This window comes from Electrona antarctica (assembly GCF_951216825.1).
Source record: "Electrona antarctica genome assembly, chromosome: 11".
Lineage (NCBI taxonomy): Eukaryota > Metazoa > Chordata > Actinopteri > Myctophiformes > Myctophidae > Electrona > Electrona antarctica.
The window spans coordinates 25,870,526-25,884,161 of NC_136792.1; the positions used below are offsets into that span (position 1 = coordinate 25,870,526).

The following is a 13,636-nucleotide window of genomic DNA, read 5'->3' on the forward strand; positions in this document are numbered from 1 at the left end:
CAGTTAGTTGATGTGAGTTTGTAGATCGGCTAATAATTATACGTTGTTGTAAACCTTATCCTGGGAAACCAAACCCATGCTGCCGTTAATTCGTTTATGTTCGCGTTGGCATCGCGCGTTTGTTGCTAGGTTGCGCAGACACGTCACGGTGATGTTCACGAATTGTGACCTTATTGTGACCAAATGTGACGTCGCGGAGTTTATCTCTTTAAAAGGCAACTTCACAGCCACACTTATTTGAATGTTTTGGAAGTGCAAGTAACAGTGAGAGTGAACCACGCGAGGACCCAGTTCCATAAAAGGATGTTGAGTCAGACTGTGTTGCCACAATCAGCAGCAAACGGGCCGGTTTTAGACAGGGACAGTACAGGTCGCAACATTCCTGGAGTTGTTGGGAGCGAGACTGATTTAAACAGCACGGCAGTTGTTATGCAGGGAGTCGTGTCCATAAATAGTGGCTCAGGAAATGGATCGAAGTCAATGGCAGAGAATGATAACCCCATGGGTTCAACTAAGAATACCAGCAGGAGGCGAGGGACGGCGAACCGTGAGAGAGGAGGGGAGGAGGCAGCAGCAGTCCAACGGGCAAAGAAGCAGCCCAGGAAGATGCGTGGAAGAGGGGAGGAGACTGCAGTCCCACAGGCAAGAAAGCCCAAGAAGAGGTCACGCGGGCGTGTAAAGTTAGAAAATGCATACATTGATGACGCCCACAGGCGACGTACAGTCTTCAGCAAGCGGAAAAATGGTTTGATAAAGAAGGCCCAACAGCTCGCCACGCTGACAGGAACCCAGGTTGTCGTGCTGCTGGTCAGTGAGACGGGACGCCGTTACGCATGGGCCACCCACAAGCTTGAGTCCGTGGTCAAAGGCGAGGAGGGCAAAGCCCTCATCGACACGTGTCTCCGCTCCACAGACCTGCCACCGCAGCATGAGCCATCCACTGAGGACCGCATGAGCACCGCAGTCTTCAGGAAGGAGATGTCTGAGTCAGAGAGCTTCCTGGAGCAACACAATAAGCATAGTTTCAACCTGAGTTTTAACAGATCCAGTCTACCGCCCACCGCCAACAGCAGCAGTGTCAAGTCCATGGTGCCCAAAACCTCCACCATGCAGCTGATATTGCCAGCTGACACTCCCACCATCATTAATCAGGCTCAGCTGCAGCTGCTGCAGCAGCAGCAGTACCAGACCCAGGTGCAGCATGTCCAGACCCAGTTGCAGCCTATCCACAACGCCCTGACCCAGACACAGGGGCAGCTCGTCCAACAGCACTACCAGATGCTGCAGCCGCAGAACATCTACGACCAGCAGCAGCAGATTTTTCTGTACCCAGCGCAGCCTCAGTTTGGCTACATGCAGCCCATGCCGGATCAGCAGCAGATCAGCGCTTTGTCCCACGTCCCCTCTTCCATGCAGATGTACACTGCGCAGGCCCAGGGCAACAGCATGGCAGATATATGCGTACCTGTCCTGCTTGATGACTACATAGGTATAGGCAATTAGAAATCGTCAACAGTGACGGCGCAATGTAAGCCTTTAAAAGATCAAATAAAGGGAGGGCTGTGTCAGTGTTGTAAAACAAGCACATATATGCAGAAAAAAGAGGCGAAATGATATATTATTAAATAAAAATCACACCTGTGTGAAGTGAGGGGCGCTCTTATCATTCTACATCATCATGCATCAACTCATACTGGCCAATCAGAATGCTTGTTGCCTGTGATTGATAGATTTGCTCGTCTACATCGTACATTTTCCCTATAATGTCAATGTTTTGATGTTTACTTCACGTCATATTTAGAGGAATTTTGACCTATTTTCTCCGTTCATTGTCAATGGCAAATCTTGAGATGTGTGGGGACAAAAGCTGTATAGCGTGTAAAAACGTGTACGTCACCAAGAGGGGGGCGGCGTCTGAAAAGCTAGGGGCGGCCCTCTCGTGGGCTTTAAATTCCAGCCCACATCACTCAAGAATAGAGTGCCGGTGGTATGTTTTTGTAAATATTGAGCTCGTTCTTGGCGACAACATAGTGAACCAACACCAGGATGGATAGAAAGAACGTCGGGCCCAAATACATTACAAGGACAAGGAAAATGTTGTGAACAAACATGGCTGTGCTTAGATACTTTGTTGAACGTTATGTCTCTGCGCCCGTGCGCCGTACAGCCGAGATCCAAGCCATTCTACGTCTTTTTGTAAACTCGTCAATCTGGGTTCCTTGATGCTGTCTCCATGAGGTCAGTTTAAAAAAAGAACGTATACAAGCACACTGGATAGTCGCTCAATGTAAACAAACCAGACAAGCCAACAAGTATGGCGGCCGCTACCACGTGACACATATGTTGACGCCCCCTCCAGGAGATTTTGGTACACAACTATACAGGAGGGGCTAGCGCCCCTCAAAAAAGACAATATAAAAAATCACACCCAGTATTAAGTGAGCGGTGCCTTGATGGTGACGACGATGTCTGATGGTGATGTATGACCAATGACGTCAAAGGGGGCGTAATAATAAGGAACAGACACACACAAAGTTACATGTTGGAGCGGTTGGCACTGCTACAAAATAGAAATAAAGAGAAAGAAGAAAGAGAGAATATAAAGAGAAGAGAAATAACCTTTTTGGGGTGATTGAAATTAATCATTTTTATTTTATAATTTTTTTTACTGATGAGATCTAACTCAGGGTTCATTTGGTTACCAACTCTCCATCATTTAGCTAGGGACCACCTGGAACCCCCTCAAGGACCACTGGTGGTCCCGGGATCACTGTTTGAGAACCACTGATGTATGATAATGAAGTCATCCACTTATGTCATTTGCCATTGACTTGGCCATTGACTTTAATGCACGGAAGAAAATTCGGCATAAAAAGTCCATAGCCTTGGCCACACACATGATGCCACAGTCACCACATTTTGGTGCCCAAATCAAGACAATGTGGAAGTAGAGCATTCTTCCTGGTGGGAATACTTTTGATCAATAACTAAATAATGTAAGCCTGGATCATCCATCCATCCATCCATCTTCAACCGCTTATCCGCAGTCGGGTCACGGGGGCAACAGCTCCACCAGAGATATTGATATTAGTGACCTCCACCTGGGGGATCCCAAGACGTTCCAAGGCCAGCGAGTCGATGTGTTTCCTCCAACTGCGTCTTGGTCTGCCCCGGGGTCTCCTCCCAGTGGGATGTTCCTCGAGGGCCTCCCTCTCGGGAGACGCCCGAGAGGCATCCTAACCAGATGCCCGAACCACCTAAGCTGGCTCCTTTCCAGGCGAAGAAGCAGCGACTCTACTCCGAATCTCTTTCTCGTGACTCACCTTATCTATAAGGGAGATGCCAGCCACCCGTCGAAGAAAACTCATTTCGGCCGCTTGTATTCGCGACTGAAAGTCTGGATCAAAACCCTTAAAACTATAATGACAACCAAAAAAAGTTATTTTTGACCCCAAATAAATTATCTTAATAGCTCAGTATTACAGAGAAATAGGACTGTCAGTTTGTTGTTGTTCGTAGTTTGTTCATTGGATGAGAAGGGTCCATCCTCCATACCACACCCTGAGGCTAGATCAGAGTCTAACCAGACATACGATAAATACAACGACAAATATGACAAGAGTTTCAGTTTCAGTTTATTTTTATTTATAGTGCAACATCACCCCAAGGGGTCTCTGTGCACTTCACAACAATACACAGCAAAAAGCAGAAAATACAATAGCACAATAACACAATAACACAATAACAAGCATAGTACGATGTGTCAATACACATGGATGACATAAGTACCATACATTAGGACACAGTTAAAAATGCGTTCAGAAAATCTATTAAAATAGCATATAGGGTTTTGAAACCACGGGGCAGAGCACAGTGAATATAGTGATTTCAGTGAAACTAGGGGGAACCATAATGCAGGGAGAAAAGATGGGTTTAAGTCTAGATTTAAAAATGTCTAGTGAGTTGGCATCTCTTACTGTTTGTGGGAGAGCATTCCAGAGACAGGGGGCACGATGTGTGAATGCTCTGCCCCCAACCGTTATTTTATTGTGGTATGTGACTGAGTTTTCCAGTATCTTGGGAGCGTAGAGGTCGTGGGGGGATGTATGCTTTTATTAAGCTAGACATGTAGGGTGGAGCAAGTCCATTTAGGGCTTTAAATGTCAGGAGGAGCACCTTGAAGTGGGCTCTGGCCTGTATGGGTAACCAGTGTAATTCTATGAGTGTGGGTGTGATATGATCGAATTTCCTTTTTCTTGTTAGTACTCTGGCTGCAGCATTTTGGACAAGTCTAAGGTCGTTTGTTGTTTTTGATGGTAGACCGGAGAAAAGAGCATTGCAGTAATCAATCCTTGAAGTGATGAAAGCGTGAACCAGAGTTTCGGCATCGGGAAGTGATAATATTGGACGGATTCTAGCTAGGTTGCGCAGATGGAAAAAGGTGGATTTTGTGATGCTTTTGATGTGGGGTATAAATGATAGGGATGAGTCAAAAATGACTCCTAGATTTCTGACTGTTGGTTTATGAGTTATTGGGCAGCCATCAAGGTTTGTGGTTGTGTTGTTGAACAGATCAGTATGTTTGGCTGGGCCGACTAGCAGCATTTCGGATTTGGCAGAGTTGAGGAGTAGAAAGTTCATCCAGTTCTTAACTTCGGTTAGACGGTTTCAAGGTTTTGAATGTTAGACTGATCGTTTGCTGTGATGGGGATGTAGATTTGAGTGTCGTCTGCATAGCAGTGGAAGTTTATGGTGTATTTTCTGAAGATGTCCCCTGATGGGGTCATATACAGACAGAACAAAATTGGACCGCTAGGACTGATCCTTGTGGGACGCCATATTTGACGTCAGAGAAGTCTGACATTGAATTGTTGTACAACACACACTGAATTATAACTGAAAGAGGATAAATATAATTTATAACTGATCAAATTATTTCCATCAGCAGTCCGTCCTCTAGTTTATATAACTCTATGGCTAGTGCCCCTCAAGAACAAAATAAAACTAGAAAAAGTGCCCCTCGGGGCACAGGTCTCCACCAGGGCAGGTCAGGTTGTGGCCTCCTGGTGGCGCTATAATAGGCCAATGTGAAAAGGGTGCCATTTCTTCATACGCCTTTGATGGCAATTGGATGATTTGAGGCATTTTGTTCCAAAAATGTGTTTTGCAAAAATCAACCTGTTGGTGGCGCTATAACAGGCCAATGTGAAAAGGGTGGGATATATTCCTCAGCCTAGTAAGAAAATGTGTGAAAGATTTCACGTAAATTGCATGCTGCGTTCATGATTTTAGGCTTTTGTTCAAAACGGGGCAATCTTGCAAACTGTGAAAGCCAATTATAGCCAATTAGGATGGAATATGAAATATCGGACAGATCCGACTTGAGCACATGACCATAGAGATACTGTGTAACGATTTGTGGACAGAATCTGGAGGAGTAATATCAAAAAATGTGTTTTACAAAAGTCGGCCTCCTGGTGGCGCTATAAAAGGCAGATGCGGAAAATGCAGGTCAAGGGTTTATCCTTGGCCTCTAGGGAGTGTGCATGGAACGTTTCACGCAGATCGGTGCAGTTTTAGGTAAAAAATGTGAAAGCTGCCTCATGGTGGCGCTATAACAGGCCGTTCTGGAAAATGTGGGGCAGAGGTTCATCGTTGGCATCCAGGGAGTGTGTGTGCAAAGTTTGGCATCGACCAGGTTAACTGTGCCGGAGATTAGCTGTTCACAGACGGACGGAAGGACGGAAGGACGGACGGACACACGGACGGAGTGCAAAACATACTCTCTCCCCATGCCTTCGGCCTGGTGGAGACAACAATAGAGAATCACATGCATGAATCCCATTCGGATATAGGGTTGTCCAACCGATATGGCCATACTGGTGGCATCAGGGATCTCCATATATGGGCATAAAAGGGTCATGGGCATTGAGATATCCATATATGGTAATAAAAGGGACACAGGCACACTGACAGATACAGAGATCTCCATGGGCACTAAAGGGACACAGACAGGCAGGCATGTACAATGGCTACTCAGACAACAGGTCTTGCATAACCGGGTCAGGCATGCTTCCCTATTTGGATTGTTTCCCGAGTAGTCCTTTAAAGAAACAAACAATCACAAACAAAAAGACCAGCAGGTCTAATGTCTTATGTCAATATGCCCATAGGCATGGAGATCCAGCCGATCCAAAGATGTGCCCATATACGGCCATATACTGATGACATCAGGGATCTCCATATATGGGCATGAAAGAGATAGGGACAGACAGATCGATGCCTCCATCCATAATAAAGTCACACAGACAGAGAGGCCTACAGAGATCTCCGTGTATGAACACAAAAGGGACACAGACAGATGGGTACAACAGGTACGTTGACAGCAGGTATAATGTGTATTGCATAACCGGGTGGGCATGTGTTCCCTATTTCCATTGTTCCTGACTTTATCAGGAACAATGTCAATGCATATATACAATAATGACCCGCAGTGAAATCTATTAAAATCTTGAGTTCAATAATTAAAAGGATGTGTGATGACAAGAAATCTAGTATGTGGAGGCATTCCTTCAGTCTTAATGGCAGCATGCAGAAGAGCTTTGGCACCGTTCGGTCCAGTGACAGCTTGTGAAAGTAACCTCGGGCAATCACACACACGCTCTTATAGATGGCTCACGTGAGTGAACAAACTGTCCGACCTTATAAGGGCCATCTCCTCTCCTCTTGCTGTGACCTTGCCGCAGTGGAGCTTGAGCAGTGGTGGAAAGTAACTAAATACATTTGACTCAAGTACTGTACATTTTTAGGTACTTTTACTGGAGGTTTTTCCTCAATGTGCAATACTTTTATTTCTACTCCATTACATCTTGGATCCAAATATCGTACTTTTACTGCAAACTTTAGTTACTGATTTTTATTATTACAAAACATACATTAACCACTTCATTTCGGCCATTTGAAAATAGCTGATCTACAAGCTCACTGCTCAGAATTCATCACGATGCAACGCATTGTGAGCTTGTAGATCTGCTATTTTCAAAAGAGTTTTATTTAAAAATGAACTCATGCATAAGTACTAGGTACTTCAAGTTTGTAATAAGTGGTAAAACGGTGCCCCCTTGTTTGAAATTGTATTGTAGTGTGTTGTAGTGTGTAGCTTTCTTCCAGGAATAGCTGAGGGCTGATTTCACACAACACCGTAGTGCACCACCACCCCATGACATTCCATACAATCCATTTATTTGGGCTGCAACTACAAATCTTCTATTTTCATAACTTCCAAATGATTTGGAAAATGTTCAGCTAATCCTCATCTGTCTCAAAACTCCTGTCCAGGACAGGCTTCAGACACACCACCTCAGGAGACTTTGCTCAGATCTGAACCCATCCGTTGCGACCACATGTGTCCTTGCTGACATCGACCCCAGGCAGGGTTCAAAGTTCAAACCCACAAAGCTGTGTGCTAATAATATGCCCGTTCAAAGTTCAAACCCACAAAGCTGTGTGCTAATAATATGCCCAAAAGAGGGATATATTATTAATTCAAACAATTGTATTAAATTATTGATTATTTTTTTGAAGGGCGCTAGCCCCTCAAAACAGCTTTGTTTCTCTGTCTGTCGCACGAATGTGCTCAGTTGATTGATTGGCTGAGCACGGAATGTGATGTATGATGATGTATGATGATAAGAGCGCCCCTCACTTTCCACAAGTGTGATTTTTTTATAATCAGGTCAAAGAGGGTCAAAGTTTATGCAAGAGGGTCTAGAAGGGTCTAGAAAATGGCCTAGTCATAGTCGGGTCTGAAAGACCCTCTTCTAGGGCCTAGAAGAGGGTCTTTCAGACCTGACTATGCCTAGAATCTAGGCGGTTCAGTGCCTAGGAGCCCATATGTACGCATGTAATCACTGAGACTGAGAACACGTGCGCACATTTATGAATGCAATGAATGAGTCCTCATGATGTTTGTATTACACATTACGGTGTTATGACCGATCAAACATACTGTTTGTACCAACAACCTGGGATTGCCTGATCACCTGTTAACAGGGTATGTGTTAACTTGCATACTAAACATTGCAAAGTACATTGAATGCCGTTTATTAGTGCTGGTGTATTGTTGTGAATATTTGGCTATGTCGAAGTAGTATTCAGAATCTGATTCTGAGGACAGCCGGACAAGCACCATAGCTTGGTAAATTGGCCAATTCAATGTTTGTTTGTTCCATTACAGATTGTGCCTTACTGTCACTGTTATTTTAACAGTTTTATTTTGTTGTCTATTTTAGTGTATTTAGTCTAAGTCAGACAGTCTATTTATTCCTTTGTTGTGCTGTATACATACAGTGACATAGCCCCAGTGGCTTTAAAATGGGTCCTCATTTGCTGTCTTAACTACATGGTTAACTAGACCTGTGCCATTCTGGGCACAGGTCTCCACCAGGAGGATAGGACTGTGTGAGATGTTTGGCAAAATGTTTAGGATTAATTTAAACATGTTTTTGAGGCATTTTGTTCCAAAAATGTGTTTTGCAAAAATCAACCTGTTGGTGGCGCTATAACAGGCCAATGTGAAAAGGGTGGGATATATTCCTCAGCCTAGTAAGAAAATGTGTGAAAGATTTCACGTAAATTGCATGCTGCGTTCATGATTTGAGGCTTTTGTTCAAAACGGGGCAATCTTGCAAACTGTGAAAGCTAATTATAGCCAATTAGGATGGAATCTGAAATATCGGACAGATCCGACTTGAGCACATGACCATAGAGATAGTGTGTAACGATTTGTGAGATTTTTGGACAGAATCTGGAAGAGTAATATCAAAAAATGTGCCAGAGATTAGCTGGTAACAGACGGACGGAAGGACGGACACACACACACACACACACGGACACACGGACGGAGTGCAAAAAATACTCTCTCCCCATGCCTTCGGCCTGGTGGAGACAATTAGGCTACGTACCGCCAAAGACAGAGATATACTTGGTTAATGGTTATACTGCAGATTTGCACTTAATTGATTACTGACCTGACCCTTTTACTGTGTGGTGTTCATGATGAGTGTTCATTTGCAGTGATCTTTGCAGTGTTTAATGCCAAGTGCACTTGGCTCAGAGTGTGTTTAACCGTGTGTATATGGATTTAGTCAACGAGTACATCTCAGTGCAGCTATTTACTCAAACTATTTATCTGTCTATTAGAGGCCTTTGCAATCTATTGTTGGTGACATATGGACAGTGGACATATAGGTGTTTATGTAGTAAATGTCAATACGTTGTACTTTTCTAAATAAAGTTATATTTACATAAACAACCAACCATTATTTTGTTCACTCAAACTGAACCTTTATCTTTTGGGGAAATTAACTGAATATACTGTAATAACATACGTATTTCGGGTCTCCCACCCTGTAATTGGGAGAGGTATATATTGTGTATAATAGAGTACAATAGAGTATTATTTTGGTTATATTTAGGCTCTTTTTATTCAGTTTTGATCACTTTAAATAGCATAGATCTTTGTTTTGTTGCAAATACTTAATTTTTTAAGGTACCTGTCCCGACAACCATAAATTACATGGGTCCAAGAAACTGTAATAAATCAGCTTCAGATATTGCAGGAATGCCCTACTAATTTTCTGGTACAGCTTGTTTTATGTTGGTTGCACATGTCACAACATGCCTATTGTGATGTAACAGTGATGTAACAGTGTCGAAATATTTGGTTTTTCAATGGCAAGTGACAGCCATACAGCTGACTTGCACAGGCATGTGTGCAAGAGTCACAGAATAAAGTACGATACATTAGAATGCTCTCTGCCAGCTAATGCCTGAACAAGTCACTGAGGACCAGACAACTCACCGGCTGAGTCTGGGGGAGAGCGAGGCTTGCGACTTCAATCTTCCGCTGGCCTCTGAAATACCCTCTCATCCCAATGATTATGGAGAGGATCAAGGAGAATCTGAGAATGGGCCACCTCCGCTGGCCTCTGACATACCCTCTCATCCCAATGATTATGGAAAGGATCAAAGTGAATCTGAGAATGGGCCACCTCCGCTGGCCTCTGACATGCCCTCTCATCCCAATGATTATGGAAAGGATCAAAGTGAATCTGAGAATGGGCCACCTCCGCTGGCCTCTGACATACCCTCTCATCCCAATGATTATGGAGAGGATCAAGGAGAATCCGAGAATGGGCCACCTGGAAGTTTCTACCAGAGCAGTGGGAAGAGGAAAGTTTCCCGCAAAAACAAAAATGTCATCACCGCCAATGTGGCTGGGGCCAAATTTGAGATTGTTCATACAGTCGTCAATGAAATGGCTTTCCGCAAAACCTGGGGCGCGGATGAGGCCAACCTCATCTGGACTGACTCACTGGTGCAGTATGAGAAAATCACAGAGCTTAGAAACTACCAGAGAATTAACCACTACCCCGGCATGTCAGAGATCTGCCGTAAAGACTTGCTGGCAAGAAACATGGCCAAAATGATGAAGTGCCAACCTCAGGAGTACAACTTCCTTCCTAAGACGTGGAATCTAACCAATGAGTACACTCAGTTTCAAAACTACGTCAAACAGCAACACAGGAAAGGCAAGCAGAAGACGTTCATCATCAAACCTTCCTACGGAGCAGAGGGCCGCGGAATCTATCTGGTCCGTAAGTTGTATAAGCTACCTGCTCAAGACCACACAATTGTCCAGGAGTATTTGGAGAAACCCTTCCTGATAGAGGGTTACAAGTTTGACCTCCGCATCTATGTCCTGGTTACTTCCTGTGATCCGCTACGCATCTACCTCTACAATGATGGCTTGGTGCGAATGTGCACTGAAAAGTATCGTCCACCCAACGAAGCCAACCTGAGCCAGCTTTACATGCACCTAACCAACTACTCAGTCAACAGGCAGAACGAGAACTTCATGAATGGCGAGACAGCAGACAAAGGCAGCAAGAGATCTATTGCCTGGTTCACTGAGTTCCTCCGTGCCAACAACTACAATGTGGCTACATTCTGGGGAAACATCTCTGATCTCGTAGTGAAGAGTCTGATTGTGGGAGAACCCCATCTATTGCACGCCTACCGCAGGTGTCGCCCTGGTCAGCCACCAGGGAGTGGCAGCGTCTGCTTCGAGGTGCTGGGCTTTGATATCTTGCTGGATAGTATGCTCAAACCATGGCTAGTGGAGATCAATCGAACTCCAAGCTTTAGGACTCATCAGAAGATAGATCATGACATCAAGAAAGGGGTGCTTCTCAGCACCCTCAAACTACTCAACCTTAAGGCCAGCGATAGGAAGTGTTACATGGTTCAGCAGAGGTTGGAGGCTCAGAAACGGCTCTATGTGCATGACCCCATGAAGAAGCTGTCAGCCACTTCCTCAGAGAGGGCCAAACAGAATCACATGCTGACACGGAGTAAAGAAAGATTGACAGAGCAAATGGCGGCCATCCACGAACATGAACAGCAAAATCTGGGGAACTACAGATGTGTTTACCCTCCAGATGACAAGAAGCTTTTGAAGAAGTATGATGGGCTGCTGTCTACTGCCTATCAGAATTTCCAAGCCGAGCAAGCTGCCTCACTGACAACCAGGACACAAAGACCAGAGGAACTCCATGAATTCAGCAGTGGGAGTAGCACTGAAAGTGAAATCTCCTACTCATCACCTGAAGAACAGGAGGAGATGGAAGGGGTGGAGCAGGGAGGAGGCATATGTGGTGGCCCATCCCTCGTGAATGGGATATCTACAGGGTTCTACCAGAGAATCCCCAAGAAGAAGTGCACTGTCACAGCTTATGTGGGCGGCACCAAATTCGAGATTGTTCATACAGTTATCTCTGAAATGGATTTTCTCAAGATCTGGGACAAGGACAAGGTGGTCAACCTCATCTGGAAAGACACAGTGGTGCAGAAGAATACAATCGCTCAGCTCAAGGATTACCAGAGAATTAACCACTATCCTGGCATGGGAGAGATCTGCCAGAAAGACTTACTGGCAAGAAACATGGCCAAAATGCTCAAGTGTCAACCTGATGAGTACAACTTCACCCCCAGGGTGTGGATCCTCCCCTCCGAGTACAATCACTTCCAGAACTACATCATGGATTTGCGCAGGAAAGGCAAGAAGAAGACATTAATTGTCAAACCTGTCAACGAAGCAGAGGGTCGCGGGATCTATTTGAGCCGTAACTGTGCTAACATACCTGCTCATAAGCACTTAATTGTCCAGGAGTACTTGGAAAAGCCCTTCCTTTTGGAGGGCTACAAGTTTGACCTACGCATGTACGTCCTGGTTACTTCCTGTGATCCACTACGCATCTTTCTCTACAATGACGGCTTGGTGCGAATGTGCACTGAAAAGTATCAAGCACCCCATGACGGCAACCTGAGCCAGCTTTACATGCACCTAACAAACTACTCGGTCAACAGACACAATGAAAAATTCAAGCATGGCGAGACGGCAGACAAAGGCTACAAGAGATCCATTGGCTGGTTCACCGAGTTCCTCCGTGCCAAGAATTATGACGTGGCCAAGTTCTGGGTCGACATCTCTGAACTGGTAGTTAAGACTCTGATTGTGGCAGAGCCCCATGTATTGCACGCCTACCGCATGTGTCGCCCTGGTCAGACACCAGGGAGTGACAGTGTCTGCTTTGAGGTGCTGGGTTTTGATATCCTCCTGGATCGTAACCTCAAACCCTGGTTGCTGGAGATTAATCGAACTCCGAGCTTTGGGACTAAATGGAAGGTAGATTATGACGTGAAGAAGGGGATGCTTCTCAATGGCCTTAAACTGCTCAACATTAAGGCTAGTGACAGGAAGCGTAATCTGGTTCAGCAGAAGGTGGAGGCTCAGACAAGGCTCTATGGACAGGGTTACATGAAGAAGTTCTCCCAGTTCTCAGGCTGGGAGAAACAGAAGCATATGTTGGAACAAAGGAAAAAAGAACTAAATGAGCATTTGGCACAGGTTCAGAAGCAGATCTCCAGGGAGGAGCATGAAAAACTACATCTGGGTAACTACAAACGAATTTACCCTCCAGAGGACAAGTTTCTTTTGGAGAAGTATGAGAGACTGCAGTCTGAGACCTTTCAGACCTTCCTCGGGCAAGTTCCCTCACTTCAGAAGGCAATGAATAATCCTCTGAAATGGTTTAAGGAAGAGGAAATCCTAGATCTGCTGCGTCAGTGTGATGAGAAACTGATGGGGAATGAAGAAGGGAGAGAGGGAGAAGGTGAGGTTGTGGTGGAGCATAGTAGAGCTAGAAGAGAATTTCCTACAACCTGAGTGAAGGAAAGAAGAGTTTCACCGAGTGCTCACGTGGTGTGCACTGTAAACCCCTCAATCAAGTCACTAAAACCCTAGTATATAGTTACAAGCTTGTTTGCAAATCCCGCAGTTCACTGACTCATCCCAAGGGAGACAACAGCAGGTACTGCTAAGCTGTAGGAGTCTCACTCACTGCTCTGCCTTGGTGGATGGTGTCATGTCACAGGAAAGTCTTAGAAAGGTACTGATTTATATGCCGTGGAATGATAGGCACCCAGTGACCTTTCCAGTGACCAGTGACCTCCAGTGACCTTTCAGTTCATCATTGAAGTAGCCATCATCTTACTTTGACGATGTCTCTTCGGC

At 45.0% G+C, this 13,636-nt stretch overlaps 1 protein-coding gene across 1 annotated transcript; it reads left to right on the top strand.

Moving 5' to 3' along the window:
- Positions 1–9,826: 9,826 nt before the first annotated feature.
- LOC306932068 (uncharacterized protein) lies at positions 9,827–13,288 on the top strand (the record flags this gene model as incomplete). The annotated part of the gene is made up of 1 exon (XM_079513773.1): positions 9,827–13,288. The coding sequence occupies one exon, from the start codon at positions 9,827–9,829 to the stop codon at positions 13,286–13,288; it is 3,462 nt and encodes a 1,153-aa protein (XP_079369899.1).
- Between the last annotated feature and the right edge of the window lie 348 nt (positions 13,289–13,636).